Source organism: Salmo salar, chromosome 21 (assembly GCF_965601325.2).
Source record: "Salmo salar chromosome 21, fSalSal1, whole genome shotgun sequence".
Taxonomy (NCBI): domain Eukaryota; kingdom Metazoa; phylum Chordata; class Actinopteri; order Salmoniformes; family Salmonidae; genus Salmo; species Salmo salar.
The window spans coordinates 20,834,215-20,857,779 of record NC_138311.1 but is presented as its reverse complement, the minus strand read 5'-3'; the positions used below and the strand labels follow the sequence as shown (position 1 = coordinate 20,857,779).

The 23,565-nt window shown below is 42.0% G+C and overlaps 1 protein-coding gene across 4 annotated transcripts in view; it reads left to right on the top strand.

The window, feature by feature from the left end:
* gpm6bb (glycoprotein M6Bb) overlaps positions 1-23,565 on the top strand; it is a 50,441-nt gene that overhangs the window by 4,981 nt on the left and 21,895 nt on the right. The window contains exon 1 of one of the 4 annotated variants that reach the window (XM_014164394.3): positions 21,568-21,865. The exons of 2 other annotated variants lie outside the window; for them this stretch is intronic. In XM_014164394.3, the coding sequence (XP_014019869.1) occupies positions 21,817-21,865 (49 nt within the window). In that variant the 5' untranslated portion in view covers positions 21,568-21,816. Of the gene's footprint in view, positions 1-21,567; positions 21,866-23,565 lie in introns of those variants that run through there. One more of the 4 variants, XM_014164392.3, reaches the window with a different exon arrangement.

Genomic DNA, 23,565 nt, shown 5'->3' with positions numbered 1-23,565 from the left:
AGTTCACCCTTGTTAGAGAGTTGTCACATTGGTGCTGGAAACAGGATGGAATCTCAATGCCTAAAAATATCCAGGATATGTAAATGAGTACATCCTTCCTCCTCCAGAACACTTGTTCTGTTTGACATGGTCGGTCATAGTAAAGACATTGACTGTGCGATTTTTTGTTGAGCTTGTTTTTTTGTTTTTTTAACTGTGGGTTTTTGTTATTGAACATTACCGCCAGAGTAACAAAAACTTTTTTTTTTACAATAGCCTATTTATTAATAAAAAAATACATGCATTCTGATAGTATGAAGTACCTTATAACATGAACAAACCCATGATGGACAAAGTGTCTTCAGATACTCTGTATGCTGGCAGTGGCCCGAGCCCAGCAGAGGGGATAGGGGATATTTGCAATCTCTGTCTGTGGAAAAACAGTCTGTATCAGTGTTTTTTGTACAGCACAGAATGTGTGGTCCACACAAACATTTCCAGAAGGCCTGGGTGAAAGCCGACAGTGGGCCACAGACCGACACAAAAGCAGGCAGTTAGCCACAGACCGACACAAAAGCAGACAGTGGGCCACAGACCGACACAAAAGCAGACAGTGGGCCACAGACCGACACAAAATCAGACAGTCAGCCACAAACCGACACAAAAGCAGACAGTGGGCCACAGACCGACACAAAAGCAGACATTGGGGTACAGATAGACAAAAGGCAGACAGTGGGCCACAGACCGACACAAAAGCAGACATTGGGGCACAGATAGACAAAAGGCAGACAGTAGCCACAGACAGACATAAAAGCAGACAGTGGACCACAGACCGACACAAAGCAGACCGTGGGCCACAGATGGACACAAAAGTAGACAGTCGGCCACAGATGGACACAAAAGCAGACAGTAGCCATAGACCGACATAAAAGCAGACAGTGGACCACAGACCGACACAAAGCAGACAGTGGGCCACAGACCGACACAAAAGCAGACAGTGGGCCACAGACCGACACAAAAGCAGACAGTGGGCCACAGACCGACACAAAAGCAGACAGTGGGCCACAGACCGACACAAAAGCAGACAGTGGGCCACAGACCGATACAGTACTGATGTGCATTTACATCCTCATTGAACAAGCCACTGTAGTGCATCATGCACTGCTGCATGCTGCCCAAATCAAAGTACACAACACTGGAGAGAGAGAGAGAGAGAGAGAGAGAGAGAGAGAGAGAGAGAGAGAGACACACACACATTTTCCATGACACCAACACACCATTTACTTTCTGATACACTCTCCTCTGTCCAGCCTACGCTTGGGGACTGTATCGATGCGACGGAAATCAATAACCATTTCCAACATGACCCAGAACTATTGCCAAGCTTCGGTTAAACAAATAGCCTACACAGATCATAAAGTATATAGGCTAGGGCAAAACAGTCACTTTGTTTCAGGGTCAGGAATAGTGGCTTGACATAATTGGTATATAGTGATAGACAGCATCATGCCTAGCTACTGATAACAGGGGGCAGAGGTATCTGTAGGTTGTGACACCATTTCCTATCCTAGTAACCCAGAGGCCCCAACCCTGCTGTACTAGATCAGGATCTGGGCCAGTGAATTAGCTAGTAGGTCAGAGGGCCAGATGGGGGTTAGTGATAGTGTAGTCAAAGATGCAATTAACAAGACAGACTACTTCCTTTGGATTTGTTGGATCTTAATTTTGTGGGAGCAATAGTATTTTAATGATACGAGTACGACATCTTACTGTATCTCTGCAGAGAAAGCAAAATAACGAAATAAAATCCAATAGGACCAAAGGAGCCCCAATAATCTTTGACCTTCCATTTTATAATGTGCCTGAAACAGACAACTGGCAGACACTTTGTGGTGATTTTGCTGTCAACAGTGAGAGCTCAAGTGAAATATTGGAGCCATTCAACACACTTCAACATACTGCGGTCAGTATCTCTCATTGTCTTCTGACCTTGTTCAAAACCACCGCCTGAACTTCTCATGTTGTAGCCTTGATCTGTTTTGTTTGTATTTTAGTTCAGTTCAGTCTTTGCTTTTTATGGATACATAAAAAAATGAATAAAGAACTGTTTGACTGTGGATGGCAGTTAGGGTAGCAGCAACAGAGTTAAAGTGAGTCCAAATGATTTGGAGATTCCAGCTAATTCTCTCCAGGGTCATCTGCAGAGAGCCAGAGAGAAAATATCCCCAGAATACATTACGCCGTGGGAGACTGGGAATGTATTGTGGTGGTGGAGGACTGTTATATACCTAGACGTTTTTCCGCTTACTTTATCATGCCACCAACTTTTTGACACCTTTTCTTTATTGCAACAAAACCTGTACTTTTATTACTGCCAACCAACCAAGCCATGATTGTGGTCCCGCCAACCCCACGCCTTTCATCTTACCGTCTTTGGCACACATTGAATTATGAACATTCTATTGTTGTCTGACATCAAACTTGTCCTTGTCGGCCACAGAAATGCTTTTAATGCATTTTCTCTCTCCATTTAAATGTATGTAGTTCTGTCCATGAGCTGTTCTTGTCTATTGTCGCAGAAATGCTTTGTAATTTAGCCTGGGGGAAATGCACACTGCCATTTCATATTTTTTGATGGGTTTTTTGATGGGTAAATATTTAAAGGCAAGTTTGTGGTCATACGCACATCCTTAAAAACATAGGTGCTGGGCTAATAAAGAATACTAGTACAGAACAAGAAGGCCCGCACACTGTTAAAGCTCCCAATTCACCGCTTTTCGATTTGAAACGGATCTTCAGATCTTCGTCAGGTATTTAAAGGCTTCATCTCCAGCAACACCCCAACATCAACATACTGTTGTGAAAATGGCGCGTTGCTATGTTTTGTAGTAAAAAACATAGAGAAAGATAAGCGTTTCCAATGACATCATTAACCAAATTACTAGGCAATGCCTACTCATAATTGTTTAGAATCATACGATGCACACCAATGATGTCATTGGAAACACTTATCTTTCTCTATTTTGTTTTACTACAAAACATAGAAGCGCACCATCGCTCCGCCATTTCCTGGTTGCAAAAATGTGAATAAATCGGCTAATTTCAGTAACACATGTTGTGACAAAACAAGCAAGTATAGTGTAGATAATCATTGTACCATCTAAACTGCTGTGAAATATGTTTTCCATAACCAAAAAATAGCATTTTCAAGTTTGAGGCTGATGTACAAAACTGGAAGTAAAAGATGCAAAAACGAAACAAAGAACGGGAAGCATAGAAATAGCGCACATAGAACAGATCTACCACTTCTTAGACTTGCTTTCACAGAGAAAGACAGATCTATAGCACACATTTCTATGTGAATTTGGTTGGGTTGCCCAAAAAGTTACATATTGCAGTTTAAATACTTAATATGCATACATTTCTAACTTAAACTACAAATCGCTAGTAAGCTATCTGTCATCAGCCAGATAGCTGTTGGGGAATTTGAAAGCAAAGAAGGTGTGCGATTTTGTGATCACATCCAACATGGATCAAAAAAGCTACTTTCTGAAATCATCCTACAGAGTTTCATCCAGGTCAGATTTTTTTATTCTGTACATGATCGAACAGAGCAGATTCTAATGCGGTTCCAAATATTATTTCAATTTTATTCTGTTATATTCCTTTATATTAATTCTTACAATAAAATATAGGCCATATGTGTGTTGATTGTGATCAGGGCAGTGGAATGTAGGCTAAGTGTGTCTCTTGTCTGTTTAAAAAACATAACTATTGATTTAATTTGCATGGTGCAGCAGACCAGTAACATAAACTCAAAATATGCTATTCTATTATTTTGAAAATACATTTGATTAGTCTTATAATGTTTTTTAGGACCTGCATGAACAAATTAATAATGGATTTCTTTGTCTAGCCTGCTCATATAATTACCAGAACGTAGCATGTTTTGAGTAGCCAACTTTTTATTCACCATAACAGGAAAATGCAAGGTCATTAATTACTAATTATTTACAAGTAGGCTATGACAAGCTGCTAACTTACCGTTGTGAATGTGAAGAAATGAAAGCAGTGGAACGTCAGAATTTAAATAGGGGAATAGAAACTACAGCTCTCAGGTTACCATGACAAGGATCACAACAACAGGGTCAAAGTTGAATGTCTCTTGCTCCTTCCCTGCTAAATCAATGACTATATAAAAAGAGAATGTCCAGAAGAAAGAGGTAAAAATAGGGCTGTTTAAAAGAAACATTGACCAATTGTTTTTACAGGCAACATACTGTGAATCCTATGTGAAAGCAAAATTACAGAAGGAGGCTGTAGGACCAGCCTGTTGGCCAGGTGCCCATGGAGAATATTCAACAACTTCACAGATAGCTCTTTGTGCTCGGCTCCTTTAGCGCTGCTGCTAAACAACCGTAAGACAAAGGCATCTGGGGTTCCCCCAGTGCAGCGTTAAGAAGTGTTCACCATATGAAGAGGCATACTGGCCTGCCCTGGGCCATTCACATGCAGCCAAAAGGGTACGCTGTATCGAGCAGACTTTTAAATGCAAACTAAAGTAACCCTCTCATACTTCCTCTGGGCCTCTTCAGGACAACATGAAAAATAATACTTTTGTGAGATCTGGTTTAACACCCAAGTATCTGGTGGTGTTTACCTGTTGCATAGCTGTGGATGGATACTGCTTCTGGCATTCTGATGGAATTTGCTAATTGCCCAATAGAGTGATATCTTATTCATTTGACTCGTTTTATGTGAATAAAGAGAACTCCGTTTAATATTTATCAAGTCCAATCAAGCAAGTTCCAACCCCCAAACACTGTACAAATGTTCAATGTTTACGAAAAGATGTCAAATGAAAAGACACGAGTTCGACCAACGTCCTTATAATCCAATCATAATTGATCACTGCTATTCAAAGACACATTCAAGAGATAAATCAGTTGAACTATTCCAAAAGGTCATCATGTACACACATTGCCTAACTCCTTTTAATTGAATAATATTCTTGGATGTTACAGAATGTACACATGATGATCCCCCCCAGTCAGCTCACTGTGATTCTAATGCATGTGACTATGGAACCAGTGTCTCAGAGCGTTGACCGTGTTAGCCAAATTCTTCCGCTAGGAATGCTTTTCCTGTGGAATGAATGAAGGCTCTGAGTCAAGCTCACATTGTCCACCTGTCATCCTCCTAGGATTATCTTGATAGACATAGAAGACACCTATGCCCAGCAGATGAAAATATCCGGAATAGCTGAGCATTCTGTCTGGATAAAGCGACAGCTGCAGGAAACCCATTAGCTTGTGTATCCAGGGATCACATTTGCCGCTAAGACTGTTTGGGGATTGAAAAATTGGAATAAAGAATGTAGTTTACAGTATCTAGACGCATGACTGAGCCTCATATTCTCTCAACACAAATATGAGAGATGTAGAAAGATATCTGGTGTGTTGGCTGGTAAAGAATTATCAATATTATTGGTAACATTTATATCTTTACCAAACTATACCGGAAGCATTTTTGCTGGTGTCTAGCTAGCATCGCTATGGTTCTTTGGTTTATGGGTGTCACGCCCTGACCATAGAGAGCCTTTTATTCTCTATGTTGGTTAGGTCGGGGTGTGACTAGGGTGGGTAATCTAGGTTATTCTATTTCTATGTTGGCCTGGTATGGTTCCCAATCAGAGGCAGCTGTTTATCGTTGTCTCTGATTGGGGATCATATTTAGGCAGCCATTTCCCCACTGTGTTTTGTGGGATCTTTTTTTGTGAGCACTCCAGAACGTCACGTTTCGATTGTTCGTTTATTGTTTTGTATTTGCTGAGGTTTCACTTATAATAAAGATGTGGAACGCTACGTACGCTGCGCCTTGGTCCAGTTCTTACGACGATCGTGACAATGGGACAGTATTTAAGCTGAGAGGATTTTGTATCCTTCTAGTTCATTTATGAGGAAATGAGAAGTGAAAGCATTGAGAGCAGTGTGAGAGCTGCAAAGCCCTGGACTAAGAGAATGTCAATGGGAATGGAGCTTCAGGGCCTGGGAGAGGAAATCCCAGATGTTCCTGTCTGAAAAACAACTTGACCCCGTAACTGTGTTCAGTGAGCAACACAGACCAAGGGAGACCAGGGGAGAGGAGTTAGCGGTGCTGTATGATATTTAAACTGCTGCTATGTCTCATAATTCATTTTAATGTCGGACATCTGCTCTATAAGAAACTAATGCTGTAACAATAGAGAGGCCACAGCTGAGATGAAAAAATAAGGCAGTGAAGGAGAGAGAACATCTGGAACAGAGGGAGCGACCAGCTTCCTGGTTTACTGTTACCCAAACAGGGTTGGGACCAATTAAAGAGCTTTGTAGAACCGTATTGGGAATAGTGGACCTTATTAACCAGATGTACATGAGAAGTAGGATTCAGTGTTTCCTCTCTCCTCGTGCCATACTCACTGCTTTATGAACAGGGTGAGACGTCAGTGTGTGTGTGTGTGTGTGTGTGTGTGTGTGTGTGTGTGTGTGTGTGTGTGTGTGTGTGTGTGTGTGTGTGTGTGTGTGTGTGTGTGTGTGTGTGTGTGTGTGTGTGTGTGTGTGTGTGTGTGTGTGTGTGTGTGTGTGGCGTCATCTATTTGACTTGACCAAGTTCAAAGCTGCTGGTTTCATTTAGGCTTAACGAAATCTGTTCAAGTTGCCTGGCTGGCTTTTCAGCTATGGTCAGTTTTTTTCTGAACATAAAAAAATGGGACGAAAATTTGCTATGTTTTTAGATCTGATGTTTGGCTATTGGCACTAGAATTGAGGGACGTCTGTGTTTGTCGTCTGTGGTTCACAATTGGACGGGTGAATCTAATGAGGAATAACATGGCTTCAGAACATATTAAAGTATGCACTGTCAGATGCATGAGCCGAGCAGTTGGAGATTGGAATTCAGCTTGCAGTCTATAGTGTCTATAAAATGATGTCTATTATTTTTCACATGAAGATATACCAAACAGTTGGTTGAAACTGTGTTTTGTCCTTCAGGATGGTTTAATGTACACATTCAGCTACAGCTGAGAGCAGGAGACATTTAGAAGTACAGTACAGAGGCTGATGCTGGCATAAATGGGTCATCCACAGTCTGTGTTTTCACTGCTCCCTCTACTCTACCTCTCCTTAGGCATACCAATTGGCCCGGAAATTATCCAGTGTAAAAACAAAATAAAACGTGGGAATTTTGGGACCCTACTTGCAGTCCTGTATGAACTGGGGCACAATTATGCACTTATAACTAAAGGTACAAAGGATGACCTTACAGGGTACCACTACAGTGATAAGTGAATGGGTGAATGCAACAACCATGCTGTCACTAACAAATACAGTCATAGGTGTTAACTCTACAATTTACTCGAAAGGCAGGGCACTCCGGGAAATATTTGAATAAGGCTTTACTCTAAGCAGTGTGTTCACTTAACACGGAGTATTTTGGTCCACATACTCAACACTTTCAGTGTTGATTTAACACTTTCAGTGTTCATTACTTTAAAAAAATAACACTGGAGAATTTTCTGTGTAGAGTAATGGAATGACCCACTCCCTTACAGGTCAATGTTAATGCCCAATACTATTACTAAAATAGATTAGTTTCCATCTTCATCTTACAACACTTGTGACCCTATATTCACTTAGTCAGAATTGAATAAAGGATAACTGGTCAACACATCTCCTGGTTGGTGCCTGAGGCCAGCAGCTGGGTGGAAATGCCAAGTTCAGGTTGCAGCATGTCTTTGTCCTTCCAGGATCCAGCTCCAGGACGCAGATCATAGCTCACATAGCCGGGTTAGGAGGGTTAGGAGTGCTGCGTGGCAGAACAAAGGCATTAAAGCGAGCTGCCTCATCCATTCCTCTGTTGTCATAGCGCTGCTGATGAATCCTGACACTCCTTTAGATGCCTGGCCTGTGGAGATAGAGCGAGAGAGAGAGAGGGGGGAGCTCTGGCTGGGCTGAATGGAGAAGGAGGTCCCCGTGTTAAAGATGTCTGGGAGCCTCGAGCCCTGGAGTTAGAGTAGGGTAAACTGTTGGGTCAGGGGTGAGAGGTTGGCAGCGTGATGCTGGAGACAATAGGTATGCCGATACGGAGACCGCTGGAAGAGAAAGAGCTCCCAGCAGCTGTGAGAGAAGGAGGGAGGAGGAGGGAGTAGGGGGTGGTCATGGGAAACCCCCAAGATTAGCCTGAGAGTTTTGTCTCTGTGTTTCATTATGTCTCCATTGTGTGTGTGTGTGTGTGTGTGTGTGTGTGTGTGTGTGTGTGTGTGTGTGTGTGTGTGTGTGTGTGTGTGTGTGTGTGTGTGTGTGTGTGTGTGTGTGTGCGTGCTTGAGCGTGTACTCTCGTGCATGTCCCTATCCCCTGTGTGACAAGTAGCAAAATTAAAGACCTGATCATAGATAATGTCATGCACAATCATAGCAGCTGCAGCATGGGAACTTCTGGAAAGTGATTATAGTCTCATTAGAAACTGTTGGGACACAAGTAAAGCACTTTTCTTTGAGATAGTATCTGAACAATAAGCATATTTTTGCCCTTAATCGAATACAGGCTTATATGAAATTTAGAGTATGAGCAACCTCATGCTTTCATACATGCAAGGAATATTACATGCATTATAATTCCTTGGCCACAGGCAATGGCCAAACTGTATGATCCATACTAACCTTCTCATAGATAGCGAGGTAGGCCTACTTATCCATTCAATTCCAGCACTTTTATATTGAATTCTATAGGAGCAGCTGTTGTTACTAATGAATATTCATGTACACTGTTGATTTCTCAAGTCTGAGGTTATTCACATGGCTGGCTAACAATGTCAAGTTTGTGTGCCTCTCGTTGCCTGAAGGACATGTTCAGATGTACTGAGACGTGAGAAAGTAGCATAAAGAGGGCAAGAAAACAGTATTCAAGAGTCAAGTAACACAGTATTCTCATGATGGAGATACAGCAGATGGCTGGTAATATTAGTGTTTACTGCTGAGTAATTACAGCAATGAGTTTTTGAATTATTTATGATACAAGTAGCAGTACCATGAACCTTGTGCTGGGTTAAATTTAAAAGGCTTATGATGATGAACATTGTATTTAGGAGATTAAGTTCACAGAGGTGAGGTTCTGTTCCATGCTGTGTACGGTCCAGCGCCAATGAACAGCACACACTTCAGATCTGAGCGTATTGAGTCTTCTCTGTCTTCTTTGAAATTATAGATCAGCAGAACAAGTGGGTGCAATTTCAGTTCCATTATCGTTTGTCATCACGGAGACTTAGAGCTTTATTAGCAGGGCTGTGATGTGTCAATGTGTCCCTCTCTTCCCCTTGGAGGGAGGGAGGGAGGGAGGGAGGGAGGGAGGGAGGGATAGGCAGGCAGGCAGGCAGGCAGGCAGGCAGGCACAGTGAGGAATGGAGGGGACAGATTGACTCAGATTAGAGGGATTTCATCCACCTGTGCGGCTGCCTGACTAATGCCCATACCAAATGAGTTTTCAGACACACAGAGAGCATACACCTGGAAACAGTTTCTCTAAAAGGGTTGATCTAGCCTGGTGATCAGCCTGTTTGTATTTTAGTCAAAGACAATGATAGAAGACTTGGCTACTGTACAGTATAGTACCAGGCTAGGATAGAGCTGTTATTCTAAAAGCAGAATTGTAGCACCATTTTTTTTTCTGTACTGCTCAATGTCAAATACAGTTTGTTATTGTCACTTGGGAACAAAGAGGGTTGTGCCAATTGCTTTTTAAGAGTTCTGTTCATGACCTGTTCATGACCTTTTCTCTGAGAAGAGCCTCCCTCCCTCTCCGGTTTAAATAACTCTCAGACCTTTCTGGAGAAGATGGAATGGTTGCTGAGCAGAGAAAGGAACCCATGGCTCGCCTGTGGAGTGGAAAATGTCATTCCAAATGCTGCTATTAGTGGTTTCTTTTATTCCAGAATAATTATTGAATGAGCTGTGTTTACCCCTGTGAGCCATAGTGATGTGTTTTGTTTTGATTTACAACCCACATTTTTCTAGTGGCCCATATTTTCTGGGGTAACGAGAGAGTCTTACTGGTTCGTATTCTTTCAAAACTATAAACATACAGTACATATAGGCCAACGGGACATATCTATAAGTAGTATGGTCCGTCCATGTCATCTGGACCTGATCTTGGAGAGCTACATGTATACCTCGCTACTTGCTAATTGACTTGATAAGCGTCGCTTTTACCACAAAGAGCCTTGTCCAGGCCAGAGGCACAAGTCAAGGATCCCTTGTCTTTTCACTTTGAGTAGAGAACAGTCTTCTACACTCCATTGAAGAATGTCAACAGGCCCATTTACTTAGAAAAGGAGCCAAACGAGATGGTTTCATTCTACTTGGAAACAACTGCATTACCAAAGCGCTGTAAACTGCGTCTCATAATTTTTTTTAAATATATATATATATATATATATATATATATATATATATATATATATATATATATATATATACAGTTGAAGTTTACATACACTTAGGTTGGAGTCATTAAAACTCGTTTTTTCAACTACTCCACAAATTTCTTGTTAACGAACTATAGTTTTGGCAAGTTGGTTAGGACATCTACTTTGTGTATGACACAAGTCATTTTTCCAACAATTGTTTACAGACAGATTATTTCACTTATAATTCACTGTATCACAATTCCGGTGGGTCAGAAGTTTACATACACTAAGTTGACTGTGCCTTTAAACAGCTTGGAAAATTACAGAAAATGATGGCGTTAGAAGCTTCTGATAGGCTAATTGACATAATTTGATTCAATTGGAGGTATACCTGTGGATTTATTTCAAGGCCTACCTTCAAACTCAGTGCCTCTTTGCTTGACATCATGGGAAAATCAAAAGAAATCAGCCAAGACCTCAGAAAAAAAATTGTAGACCTCCACAAGTCTGGTTCAGCCTTGGGAGCAATTTCCAAATGCCTGAAGGTACCACATTCATCTGTACAAACAATAGTACGCAAGTATAAACACCATGGGACCACGCAGCCATCATACCGCTCAGGAAGGAGACGCATTCTGTCTCATAGAGATGAACGTACTTTGGTGTGAAAAGTGCAAATCGATCCCAGAACAACAGCAAAGGACCTTGTGAAAATGCTGGAGGAAACAGGTACAAAAGTATCTATATCCACAGTAAAACGAGTCCTATATCGACATAACCTGAAAGGCCGTTGAGCAAGGAAGAAGCCACTGCTCCAAAACCGCCATAAAAAAGCCAGACTACGGTTTGCAACTGCACATGGGGACAAAGTTTGTACTTTTTGGAGAAATGTCCTTTGGTCTGATGAAACAAAAATAGAACTGTTTGGCCATAATGACCATCGTTATGTTTGGAGGAAAAAGGGGGAGACTTGCAAGCCGAAGAACACCATCCCAACAGTGAAGCACGGGGATGGCAGAATCATGTTGTGGGGGTGCTTTGCTGCAGGAGGGACTGGTGGATATATTGAAGCAACATCTCAAGACATCAGTCAGGAAGTTAAAGCTTGGTAGCAAATGGGTCTTCCTAATGGACAATGACCCCAAGCATACTTCAAAAGTTGTGGCAAAATGACTTAAGGACAACAAAGTCAACGTATTGGAGTGGCCATCACAAAGCCCTGACCTCAATCCTATAGAAAATTGAAAAAGCATGTGTGAGCAAGGAGGCCTACAAGCCTGACTCAGTTACACCAGCTCGGTCAGGAGGAATGGGCCAAAATTCACCCAATTTATTGTGGGAAGCTTTTGGAAGGCTACCCGAAATGTTTGACCCAAGTTAAACAATTTAAAGGCAATGCTACCAAATACTAATTGAGTGTATGTAAACTTCTGACCCACTGGGAATGTGATGAAAGAAATAAAAGCTGAAATAAATCATTTTCTCTACTATTATTCTGACATTTCACATTCTTAAAATAAAGTGGTGATCCTAACTGACCTAAGACATGAAATTCTTACTTGATTAAATGTCAGGAATTGTGATAAACTGAGTTTAAATGTATTTGGCAAAGGTGTATGTAAACTTCCGACTTCAACTGTATATGTACGCAGTTATAACCCAGCCTTGTCCTGGTGGCAGCGTTAAAATGAAGACAACGTCTTGAGGCTTTCATTCTCTTCGCTATCTGCATTCTGCCCAGCCAATGGCTCTTCAAGCCTGATGGCAGTTTCCAAGGTGGAACAGACAGGAAGCACGGGTAATATGAAACATCTGGTGCTGCTCACCACAGCCAATCCCAAAGGCCCGCTGGAGGTGCCAGCTCTGGGAGTGTAAAGTCACATGAGAGGCGAAACATGGCTGCCAGGCATCCCCCAGTGTGGCTTCTCCCCTTCTCTTCTTCCTTCTCCCAGACCTAAAACGACAGCAACGCAAACATGCAATTTGAGAAGCACTGAGTCAGAGGTCCGGGGGATTATTTAGTCAAACACTAGCTAGCAATTACACCAGGCAGAGAATGTCTCCTAGACCAGAGAGAACAACACAATGAGTAGTGTGTCAAACATCAAACTAACTTCAGTAGATATGGGTTTCTAAAGAGAAGCATAGTATCTATGAAGAAGATAGCTAAGGTTAGCTAAGGTGATGAACTTTCAAACACAGCCAACATGTTGACATGGTGTCAACAACGCCTGTCAGGCTACTGGAGTTTTAAAGCACAAAATGCCTAATGTGTTGGTATGCATGAAGAGACTTGTGATGCACCACACAATGACCCTGTGGTTTGTTTGCAAGAGGTTAACAATATATCAAACTGTGGCCCCTGAAGTGTCCCCTCAAGCAGTTGAAGGAGTTTGGACATATTCCATGTGTTTTTGATCAGCATTCAAAGGCTACCACCTTGAGGTGTAAACAACATGGTGTTGTGTGAAGGGAATTTATTTCCCCAGTCCTTTAGTTGTGGATTTGTGTAAGTTTGAACTTTAGAGACCCTCGTTTAAATCTTGTCTGTCCATTTAGCGTCACTTGATTCTAAATTCACTCTGTGAGGTTTTCTTTGCAAATCCTTGTATGCAATACTTTTAGTTTACAAAGTTGACTTGATCAAATCAGTTGTTATAGCTAGCATGTCAGTTTTACTGTAAGCTCAAATATTTTCATAAGTGAAGAGGTAAACAATGTTTTCAAACTATGATTGTATTTCAATTATGTCCATTCAGTTGCGAGTTGTACATTTGTCCTAGCCCGTTGCCTTAATGAGGCTCATTACTGACAGAAAGCCTGTTGTTATATCCTCTTCCCTACATGAATCTCTCTGTAATGAATGAGGACAGTTGTTCTTAAACAGCAGTTTTTCAGCAATAAAAGAGAGGTATTTCCCAGAGGAGGTAGGTTCAAGGGCCTCAGACGGTACATCAGACCATTAGAACAATGACTGGGCAACATTAGCTACACTCCTGGGGTTAATTGGAAGCATACAAGTTGAATAATGCTTTCTTAAAGACCTTAGCAAGGTCTCCTTTACATGGACATTTGGACTGCATTTTGTTATGGGTTTGGTACATACACTGAGTATTTCAAACATTAGGAACACCTTCCTAATATTGAGTGATTTTTTTCCCCCTTTTATCCTCAGAACAGCCTCAATTTGTCGGGGCATAGACTCTGCAAGGAGTCAAAAGCGTTCCACAGGGATGCTGGCCCATGTCGACTACAATATTTCCCACAGTTGTGTCAAGTTTGGTGGATGTCCTTTGGGTGGTGGACCAGTCTTGATACACACGGGAAACATGAGCATGAAAAAAACAGCAGTGTTGTAGTTCTTGACACAAACCCATGCGCCTGGCGCCTACTATCATACCCTGTTCAAAGGCACTTAAAACTTTTGTCTTGCCCATTCACCCGCTGAATGGCACACATCCACAATCCATGTCTCAATTGTCTCAAGGCTTAAAAATCCATCTTTAACCTGTCTCCCCTTCATCTACGTTGACTGTAGTGGGCGGCAGGTAACCTAGTGGTTAGAGCTTTGGACTAGTAACCGAAAGGTTGCAAGATCGAATCCCCGAGCTGACAATGTAAAACTCTGTTGTACTACCCTTGAGCAAGGCAGTTAACCCACTGTTCCAGGCTGTCATTGAAAATAAGAATTTCTTTTTAACTGACTTGCCTAGGTAAATAAATGAATTTAACAAGTGACATCAGTAAGGGATCATAGCTTTCACCTGGTCAGTCTATGCCATGGAAAGAGCGTGTGTTTTTAATGTTTTGTAGACTCAATGTATGTGTGCGCTGCACACTAGGCTAACTATAAGTGGTAGGTTGAGACTTGTTCAGCTAGATAAACTACAGGGCTCAATGTTATATGTGTTGCATTTCAACTGCCTTTGTTCTTGTGGAGCCACTCACATTAAATGGGTCAACAAACAACAGAATGGATATGCATAACAAATCAATGACATAATGGATGGTGCAGCATGCCAACCATGACGTCAGAAATATAGAGCATGTTGACTTAGGAAGTCCTCCCAAAAAGTGACACAGTCTACTGTGGCGTGAAGTTATCTGGGGTTATCGCCAACCGAAGCCTGCTTCATGGTTTCCTGGCATAAAAGTCTACCAAAATGAATATTTCCACGCTGGCCTGCTACACCACATAACTCACAACTCATCAAACTTTATTTTTCCCTGTCCTGTCTGTCATAAACAAGGGACAGGATGTTCACAACTCCCTGCGCCCCGTCCCACCTTCCCTTACCCAGTCTCCAGTCCCAGTAAAAGGAGATAGTATGTTGAGTCTGAGCCTGTTCTGTTGTTAGTGTGTATGAATGAATGGTGTCGAGGCTGAGGCCATAGGCTTAAGGCTTGGGAACTCCTTGGTCCATGAGAACGCCTTCCTCTGTATGGGCCAAGCAGGGCACAGGTCTTCACGGGTGAGTGAGCACTCAGGGAGCATTCAGGGCCAGTCTCACGCCATAATGACTGAGCCACAATGACTGAGCCACAATGACTGAGCCATAATGATTGAGCCACAGTGCAGCTCCCTGCATTCTACTGTGCTTCATCAGCGTTCAGATTGTGCCCTTGACAAGGGGGCTGGTACACACTCTTAACACTGGTACTGAGTACGCAGTGACGTCCTGCTTTGTCAAGTACGGCCGACTGATCTTCTCACAGTCATTCAGGCAGTCAAAGTAGTGTTTGGGGATCTCAATGGCTATCATGTTTCAGCCAGAGATACATATTTGGTAGTGTTGAGATTGTTCTCATGGAAAGCTATCCATGCTTTATGAAGATAAACACACATTAACATTTCAGGCTGATGTTATATTTATATCATATCAACTTGTGCACCGCGATAGTTTGTACCATAATTACTCCAACTGTTCATTTTCTGCCTCTGAAATGTCCTGAAGTCCACAAACATGTTTGTGGTGTTAGAATACAATAAGGATAGAGACATGTGGTTTGAATGTGGAACGTAAAAGGGAGGGAGTTAATGTCTGGAAGCTGGTACTTACAGAAAAGTGCAATATCCTCACAGTCAGGGTTACACAGGCCATTCTTTTGTGTTTTTTTTCTCTTCCAAGATCTGGCCTCTTTTCTCGCTAATGTTTTCTCTGGTGGAAATAGGAATTGATTTGCTGCAGCATACCCTAGGACAATAAACATGAACTTGAGCAAATGATGTTTCCCTGTTCAGATCTTGTCTTGAGTGAAATTGGCAGTTCTTCGGAAAAATAGCATTCTGAAATGTAATTTAGATGCTTTAGAATGCGATCGTTTCAACAGTGGCCAGAGATGTAGCGTTTGTGCATGCAAAAGTAATAAAACAATGACGATCTTTGCTGCATAACATTACATATTTAGGATGATTTATGTTAAAACAACAGTCAACTGCTGATGACCTGATTAAACAAAGCCCTATTTGGCCAGGGGGAGACACACACACAGAGAGAGAGAGAGGGAGAGAGAGAGAGACTGCTTTCACATAGGATTTACGGTGGCTGTGTCCGAATAACCATACTAGTGTACCACATATTAAACTGCATACTATGTACTCATCATCGCATACTATTTAACATGTACCGTTTAGTAAAAAGTATGCTGTATGCCACAGCCGCAACGCAGTATTTGACTTTATTTATTTATTTAACCTTTATTTAACTAGGCAAGTCAGTTAAGAACAAATGTTTATTTACAATGGCGGCCTACACCGGCCAAACCCGGACGACAAGAGAGACAACACAACATAAAGAGAGACCTAAGACAACAACCTAGCAAGGCAGCAACACATGACAACACAGCATGGTAGCAACACAACATGACAACAACATGGTAGAAAAACAACATGGTAGCAGCACAAAACATGGTATTGGGCACAGACAACAGCACAAAGGGCAAGAAGATAGACACAACAATACATCAAGCAAAGCAGCCACAACTGTCAGTAAGAGTGTCCATGATTGAGTCTTTGAATGAAGAGATTGAGATAAAATTGTCCAGTTTGAGTGTTTGTTGCAGCTCGTTCTGGTCGCAAGCTGCAGTGAACTGAAAAGAGGAGCGGCCCAGGGATGTGTGTACTTTGGGGACCTTTAACAGAATGTGACTGGCAGAACGGGTGTTGTATGTGGAGGATGAGGGCTGCAGTAGATATCTCAGATACGGGGGAGTGAGGTCTAAGAGGGTTTTATAAATAAGCATCAACCAGTGGGTCTTGAGACGGGTATAAAGAGATGACCAGTTTACAGAGGAGTATAGAGTGCAGTGATGTGTCCTATAAGGAGCATTGGTGGCAAATCTGATGTCCGAATGGTAAAGAACATCTAGCTGCTCGAGAGCACCCTTACCTGCCGATCTATAAATTATGCCTCCGTAATCTACCATGGGTAGGATGGTCATCTGAATCAGGGTTAGTTTGGCACCTGGGGTGAAAGAGGAGCGATTACGATAGAGGAAACCAAGTCTAGATTTAACTTTAGCCTGCAGCTTTGATATGTGCTGAGAGAAGGACAGTGTACCGTCTAGCCATACTCCCAAGTACTTGTATGAGGTGACTACCTCAAGCTCTAAACCTTTAGAGGTAGTAATCACACCTGTGAGGAGAGGGGCATTCTTCTTAGTAAACCACATGACCTTTGTTTTGGAGGTGTTCAGAACAAGGCTAAGGGTAGAGAAAGTGCTGAAACATATATCAATTAAATTAAGTAGCCTAGTATACACACCAACATTTTTCAAAAGTTCAAATCAAAAGGCTATTGCACAGTCGAGTGCATCGCAAATTCAGAACCGCTGGATAGCAACATAATAAACTAAAGAACTGATCATTGGGAACGAGATCAGAATGACTGCTTAGGCTTGATCCATAAATTACATAATTAAATAGGTAGCTTAGCCTACAAAACTAAAACAATCCACATGTTCAAATAAAATACTATAAAACTATAATTTTTTCGCATACTCAAACGGCCTACTATTTAGGACGTAAGTATGGGTATTTGGACACGGCCGGTATGTTGCCTTTATTTCACACAGACCTATTTTTACCTCATTCTTGTGCCGGGAAGGAGCAAGAGGCATTCAACTTGGACCCTGTGATTGCAACTGTTGTCACGATAACCTGAAAGCTAGCAGCTTGCCATACATAGCCTACTTGTAAATAATTTGTAAATAATGGCCTTGTTTCTTCCTGTTGGCTACTCAAAATGTTGTTGGATAGCCTATGTTATGGTAATTATACGAGCTGGTTAGGCAAATAAATCCATTATTAATTTGTTTATACACTATGCAGGTCTTAAGAAACATTATGACTAATCAAATGTATTTTCAAAAGAACAGAATAGTATATTTTGAGTTTATTATGTTACTGGTCTGCTGCACCATGCAAATGAAATCAATAGTTATTTTTTAAAACAGACAAGAGACACACTTAGCCTACATTCCACTGCCCTGATCACGATCAACACACTTATGGCCTATATTTTATTGTAAGAATTAATATAAAGGAATATAACAGAAGAAAATTGAAATAATATTTATTGAACACATTCTAACTTCAATGTCAAGAACATGTGGAAGCGTGGTCATGTGACAAAAAAAAGTTGTATTTTGAAACAGAGCCCATGTCCTCATTTGTAGGCTGATTTCAGAAAGTTGCTTTTTTGATCCACGTTGGATGTGATCACATCGCACACTGTCTCATCTTTGAAACTCCCCAACAGTTATTTTGGCTGAAGACAGCCTACTGATTTGTAGTTTAAGTTAGAAATGTATGCATATTAACCCATCATGTATTTGCTAAATATAAGGGCCTTTAGATATTTACCTGTCAAAGTAAAAAAAAATTAAAAAAAATTAAATGGCAGTGTGCATTTCCCCAGGCTAAATGCCAAAGCATTTCTGTGACAACTGACGCAAACATTTCAAGGACAGAACTGTACATACATTTAAATGGTGCGAGAGAAAAACATTCTGTGAAGCTTTGTGGTTGACAAGGACAAGTAGAATGTTCATAATTCAATGTGTGCCAAAGACGGTAAGATGAAAGGCGACGTTTATGCTGAGGGGTTGGCAAGACTTTTAAATACATTACCTCAATCATGGCTGGGTCGGTTGGCGGAAAATAAAAGTACAGGCTTTGTTGCTGGCAATTCCTTTCAGATATAAAGAAAAGGTGTCAAACCGTTGGTGGCATGGTAAAGTTGGCGGGAAAAAAACATCTTGGTATGAAAGGTATAAGAGAGAGTGAAGGAGATGAATTCTCATGGGGAGTTCTACTGTATCTCCAAAAGAGAGAACTGAACTCTATCTCTTGGCCAGAGAAAGAAGAGCTGACTGTCGACAGGGAGGGACATGATTGTCATCATCATTCATTTGTTCGCTCTGCAGTTCTCACAATCTATTTAATTGGATAATTACAAGGTTCACCATAATGCCAAGCCTCAAATGAACCACTTATATCAATTAGCATCAAGTCACATCCAAATCACCACAGAGCTAAATCTTTGTCATCCTCACATGTAAAGTGCAAACCTGCATTTCTATCTTATGAGATTTTGCTCATGAAGAATTAGCTTTAGATGTAGTTAGCCATACTCATGTTCTGACAGTTTTTTTCCTTCTTCAAACGATGACGTCAACTCTTTAGGTTTTATAGGGGAGGTAAATGAAAAAGCTTGCAGATCTGTGCAGCCTAGCGTTTGTTGTTGTGAGACCCCTGCTAAGTTCACTTCCCTGACCCCTGAGGCTCCCCTCTCCTCTTCTCTCCCGCTGCTCCCCCTCCTCTCTGTGGTGTGGAATCCGTGAGAAGACCCCACTTTACCAGCACTCCAGCAGCAGGGCTCCACACTCAATGATGACTCTCTCATTAGCATGCCTCAGGACTCTCCCCAGACCCAGACCGATTCAGATAAACAAACACAGCCTCTCACCAAGACTCCTCTCTCTGTCTCTATATGTCCTGGTCATCTCTCTTGTTGTCTCCTTGTCTCTCTATCTCTGTCCCTGTCTGTCTCTGGTCATCTCTCCTGTTGTCTCCTTGTTTCTCTATCTCTGTCCCTGTCTGTCTCTGGCCATCTCTCCTGTTGTCTCCTTGTTTCTCTATCTCTGTCCCTGTCTGTCTCTGGCCATCTCTCTTGTTGTCTCCTTGTCTCTCTATCTCTGTGTCTGGCTGCTGTTTCTCTGTTGTCTCTCTGTTCCTATCTCTAGCTGTCTTTCTGTTTCTATCTCTATCTGTCTTTCTGTTTATATCTCTATCTGTCTTTCTGTTTCTATCTCTATCTGTCTCTCTGTTTTTATCTCTATCTGTCTTTCTGTTTCTATCTCTATCTGTCTTTCTGTTTCTATCTCTATCTGTCTTTCTGTTTCTATCTCTATCTGTCTTTCTGTTTATATCTCTATCTGTCTTTCTGTTTCTATCTCTATCTGTCTCTCTGTTTCTATCTCTATCTGTCTCTCTGTTTCTATCTCTATCTGTCTCTCTGTTTCTATCTCTATCTGTCTCTCTGTTTCTATCTCTATCTGTCTCTCTGTTTCTATCTCTATCTGTTGCTCTGTTTCTATCTCTATCTGTCTCTCTGTTTCTATCTCTATCTGTCTTTCTGTTTCTATCTCTATCTGTCCCTCTGTTTCTATCTCTATCTGTCTTTCTGTTTCTATCTCTATCTGTCTTTCTGTTTCTATCTCTATCTGTCTCTCTGTTTCTATCTCTATCTGTCTCTCTGTTTCTATCTCTATCTGTCTTTCTGTTTCTATCTCTATCTGTCTTTCTGTTTCTATCTCTATCTGTCTTTCTGTTTCTATCTCTATCTGTCTCTCTGTTTCTATCTCTATCTGTCTTTCTGTTTCTATCTCTGTCTGTCTCTCTGTTTCTATCTCTATCTGTCTTTCTGTTTCTATCTCTATCTGTCTCTCTGTTTCTATCTCTATCTGTCTTTCTGTTTCTATCTCTATCTGTCTCTCTGTTTCTATCTCTATCTGTCTTTCTGTTTCTATCTCTATCTGTCTCTCTGTTTCTATCTCTATCTGTCTCTCTGTTTCTATCTCTATCTGTCGCTCTGTTTCTATCTCTGTCTGTCTCTCTGTTTCTATATCTCTGTCTCTGTTTCTATCTCTATCTGTCTCTCTGTTTTTATCTCTATCTGTCTGTTTCCATTGCTATCTGTCTCTGTTTCTACTTCTGTTTCTCTCTGTTTCTATCTCTCTGTATTTCTGTTTTTATCTCTATCTGTCTCTGTTTCTATCTCTAGCTGAGTCTTTTCTTTCCCTCTCTGTTTCTCCCTCTCATAATTTCAGGCATCCTTTCTCAGCCTCTTCTTCACTTCTCTCTCTCTCCTTCTATTTCCTAATGCCTCTACAGTTCCATGTTTTTTTCTTTCTCTTTCGCCCATTTTCTCCCGGGATTTCCTCTTTCACCCGTACAAACACCGGAGATGCTCCTTGTGCTTGTTCGGAGGAGAGGGATCATCCACCTTTTCTTGTGTGCTTTTATGTGGGAGTTAAAAGTTACCAGATGGAGGGGAGACAGCGTTCAGAGGTTGTGAATGTATGCCACGGGAGCAGGGGGCATATGGTGCAAATCAGTGGCCTGCCCCTCTCCCCCAAACTCCCACCCTCCCCCTCCCCCTTTAACTGTGGTCGGATGGGAAAGAGAGGCTGGAGATTGTGTGCTGACATGCATTCTCCCCCATTCTCTCCCAGCAGCACACAAAACAGAGTGGGGCTTTCATCCAGTGGAGCCCCCCAGCAGCCAAGGGAGGGGGTCCCTACTCTCCCACACACATCTACTCCTGTGATGTAACCAGTCCATTCTTACCAGGCAGGCAGGGCGAGCAGCCCCCTAATTGTCATTCATGATGCGCCTCCCTGAGCCCGAGACGCCTCAGAGGAGGGAGTGTCTATGTGGGTTGAGCAGGGGGGGTCGATGTGTGTGTGAGTGAGGTGTATGGTTGATGCGACAAGTAGTTCCATAGCTACACAGACTAAATGACCAAACAGTCAGTGTAAATAAAGCAGACTTCCTGGGAAAGTGGAATCTCAAGAGACGTATGGTGGAGCATTAGGCTAGCTGGCAGCGTTGCTTCTGGACCTCTAAGCTACAACCAAATATCATCCGACAAGACCTCTGCATCTTGGAAAGGAACTGTGATATACTCGGAAGCTGTGCTTCAGTCAGGGCAGCACGAGAGAGAGAGAGAGAGAGAGAGAGCAAGGAGCGAGGGAACGTGCAAGAGAGAGAGAGAGAGAGAGAGAGGGAGGGAGAAAAAAAGAGAGCGCGAGAGTGAGTGGAGGAGAGCAAGCGAGATAGGAGGAGAAAATTCTGCTGAAAGGAAGCATTTTTGGTGGATGGGATAAAAGCAACCATGGAAACTACATCAGAAGAGAACCAAGAGCAGAGCCAGGAGAAAAAAGGTACCAGAATGAACAGTAACAAAAGAGACGTTTAACTCTTCTCACCACCTTGTTTACTGGGGCTTTAGCCGACTTGAGGCTGCTTGGGTTCACTCCACACAATAGCAGGGTAGACTGCTCAGCAGGGGGCTCCATTCACACGCTCGATATCTCATCGCTCCGCTTTAAGCAATTGCAATCGCTCTCCGTTTTCCTTCATTTAGTACAGTCGACGATGTGATGGTTGTGTGTGGCGTTGTATTTCCGTGTGTACGTCTGCTGGACAATCCACAGTAGATGACCCATGCTATATGTAGGATATGAAGAATATGTGAGAGGCTGTTGCAAGTGTATTAGTAAGGCGTTGACTGCTTGGTTTTCTGTGTCGGTGTCTCTGTCTCTCAACGTGTGGTGGATGGTGTATCTTATGTTGCTGTTGTCGTTGGCATTATTGATCCCCTTATGATGGACCTATTTCATGCCTCATCATAAGTGAACATTTATTACTCTACTGCGAGAATTGGATGTTATTGGTGGGTCGATGTTAATTAGGTTGATGAGAGAGAGAGAGAGAGAGAGAGTGTGTGTGAGGGATATGGGGATCAAGACAAAGAGACAAGCACATCATCAGTCCCATACACAGCGCTACAGATTAATCAGTCCTCTGGGGCTGGCTGATCTGTCGACACCACACACACGCACACGCAAACATGCATGCACACAACTTGTAGACATTCTCACACACACACACACACACACACACACACACACACACACACACACACACACACACACACACACACACACACACACACACACACACACACACACACACACACACACACACACACAATCACGTCTTCAGGAATCAGTTGCAGGTCAGGGTTATATTGATTTGTCTCCTCTTTCTTCTGGTTCTCCCCCAAGAGAAAAGGCTACCGTTTCATATCAAAGCACACAAATGATGTGTGTTTTTATGTCATTCATGTTAGATGTATCGAACAGTAATCAAATACAACAAAGGTAGATGGGATGTTGATTTATCGGTCATTATAGTCATTATTTGTTGGAATGATTATGTTTTGTTAGTACCGGCTCACATTTTTCTCTGATGAGGTGGACAGTTCTAGCAGGATTGTTGCTTTGTAGCATTGGCTGTTTTCCAGAGTTAAAGCTTTTGACAAGACCAGAGTGGATTTACCAACGCACTCAGTTTGTCACTACCTTTGTTTACAATGCCTTTGGAAAGTATTCAGACCCCTTGCCTTTTTCACATTTTGTTACGTTACAGACTTATTCTAACATTTATAAAAATAAAAATAAATCCTCATCAATACAATACCCCATAATGACAAAGAAAAAACAGTTTTTTAGATGTTTTTGCAAAAACTGAAATATCCCATTTCCATAAGTATTCAGACCCTTTACTCAGTACTTTGTTGAAGCACCTTTGGCAGCGATTACAGCCTCGAGTCTTCTTGGGTATGACGCTACAAGCTTGGCACACCTTTATTAGGTATCTTCTCTGCAGATCCTCACAAGCTTTGTCAGGTTGGATGGGGAGCGTCGCAGCACAGGTATTTTCAGGTCTCTCCAGAGATGTTCGATCCGGTTCAAGTCCAGGCTCTGGCTGGACTACTCAAGGACATTCAGAGACTTGTCCCCAAAGCCACCCCTGCATTGTCTTGGCTGTGTGCTTATGTTCGTTGTCCTGTTGGAAG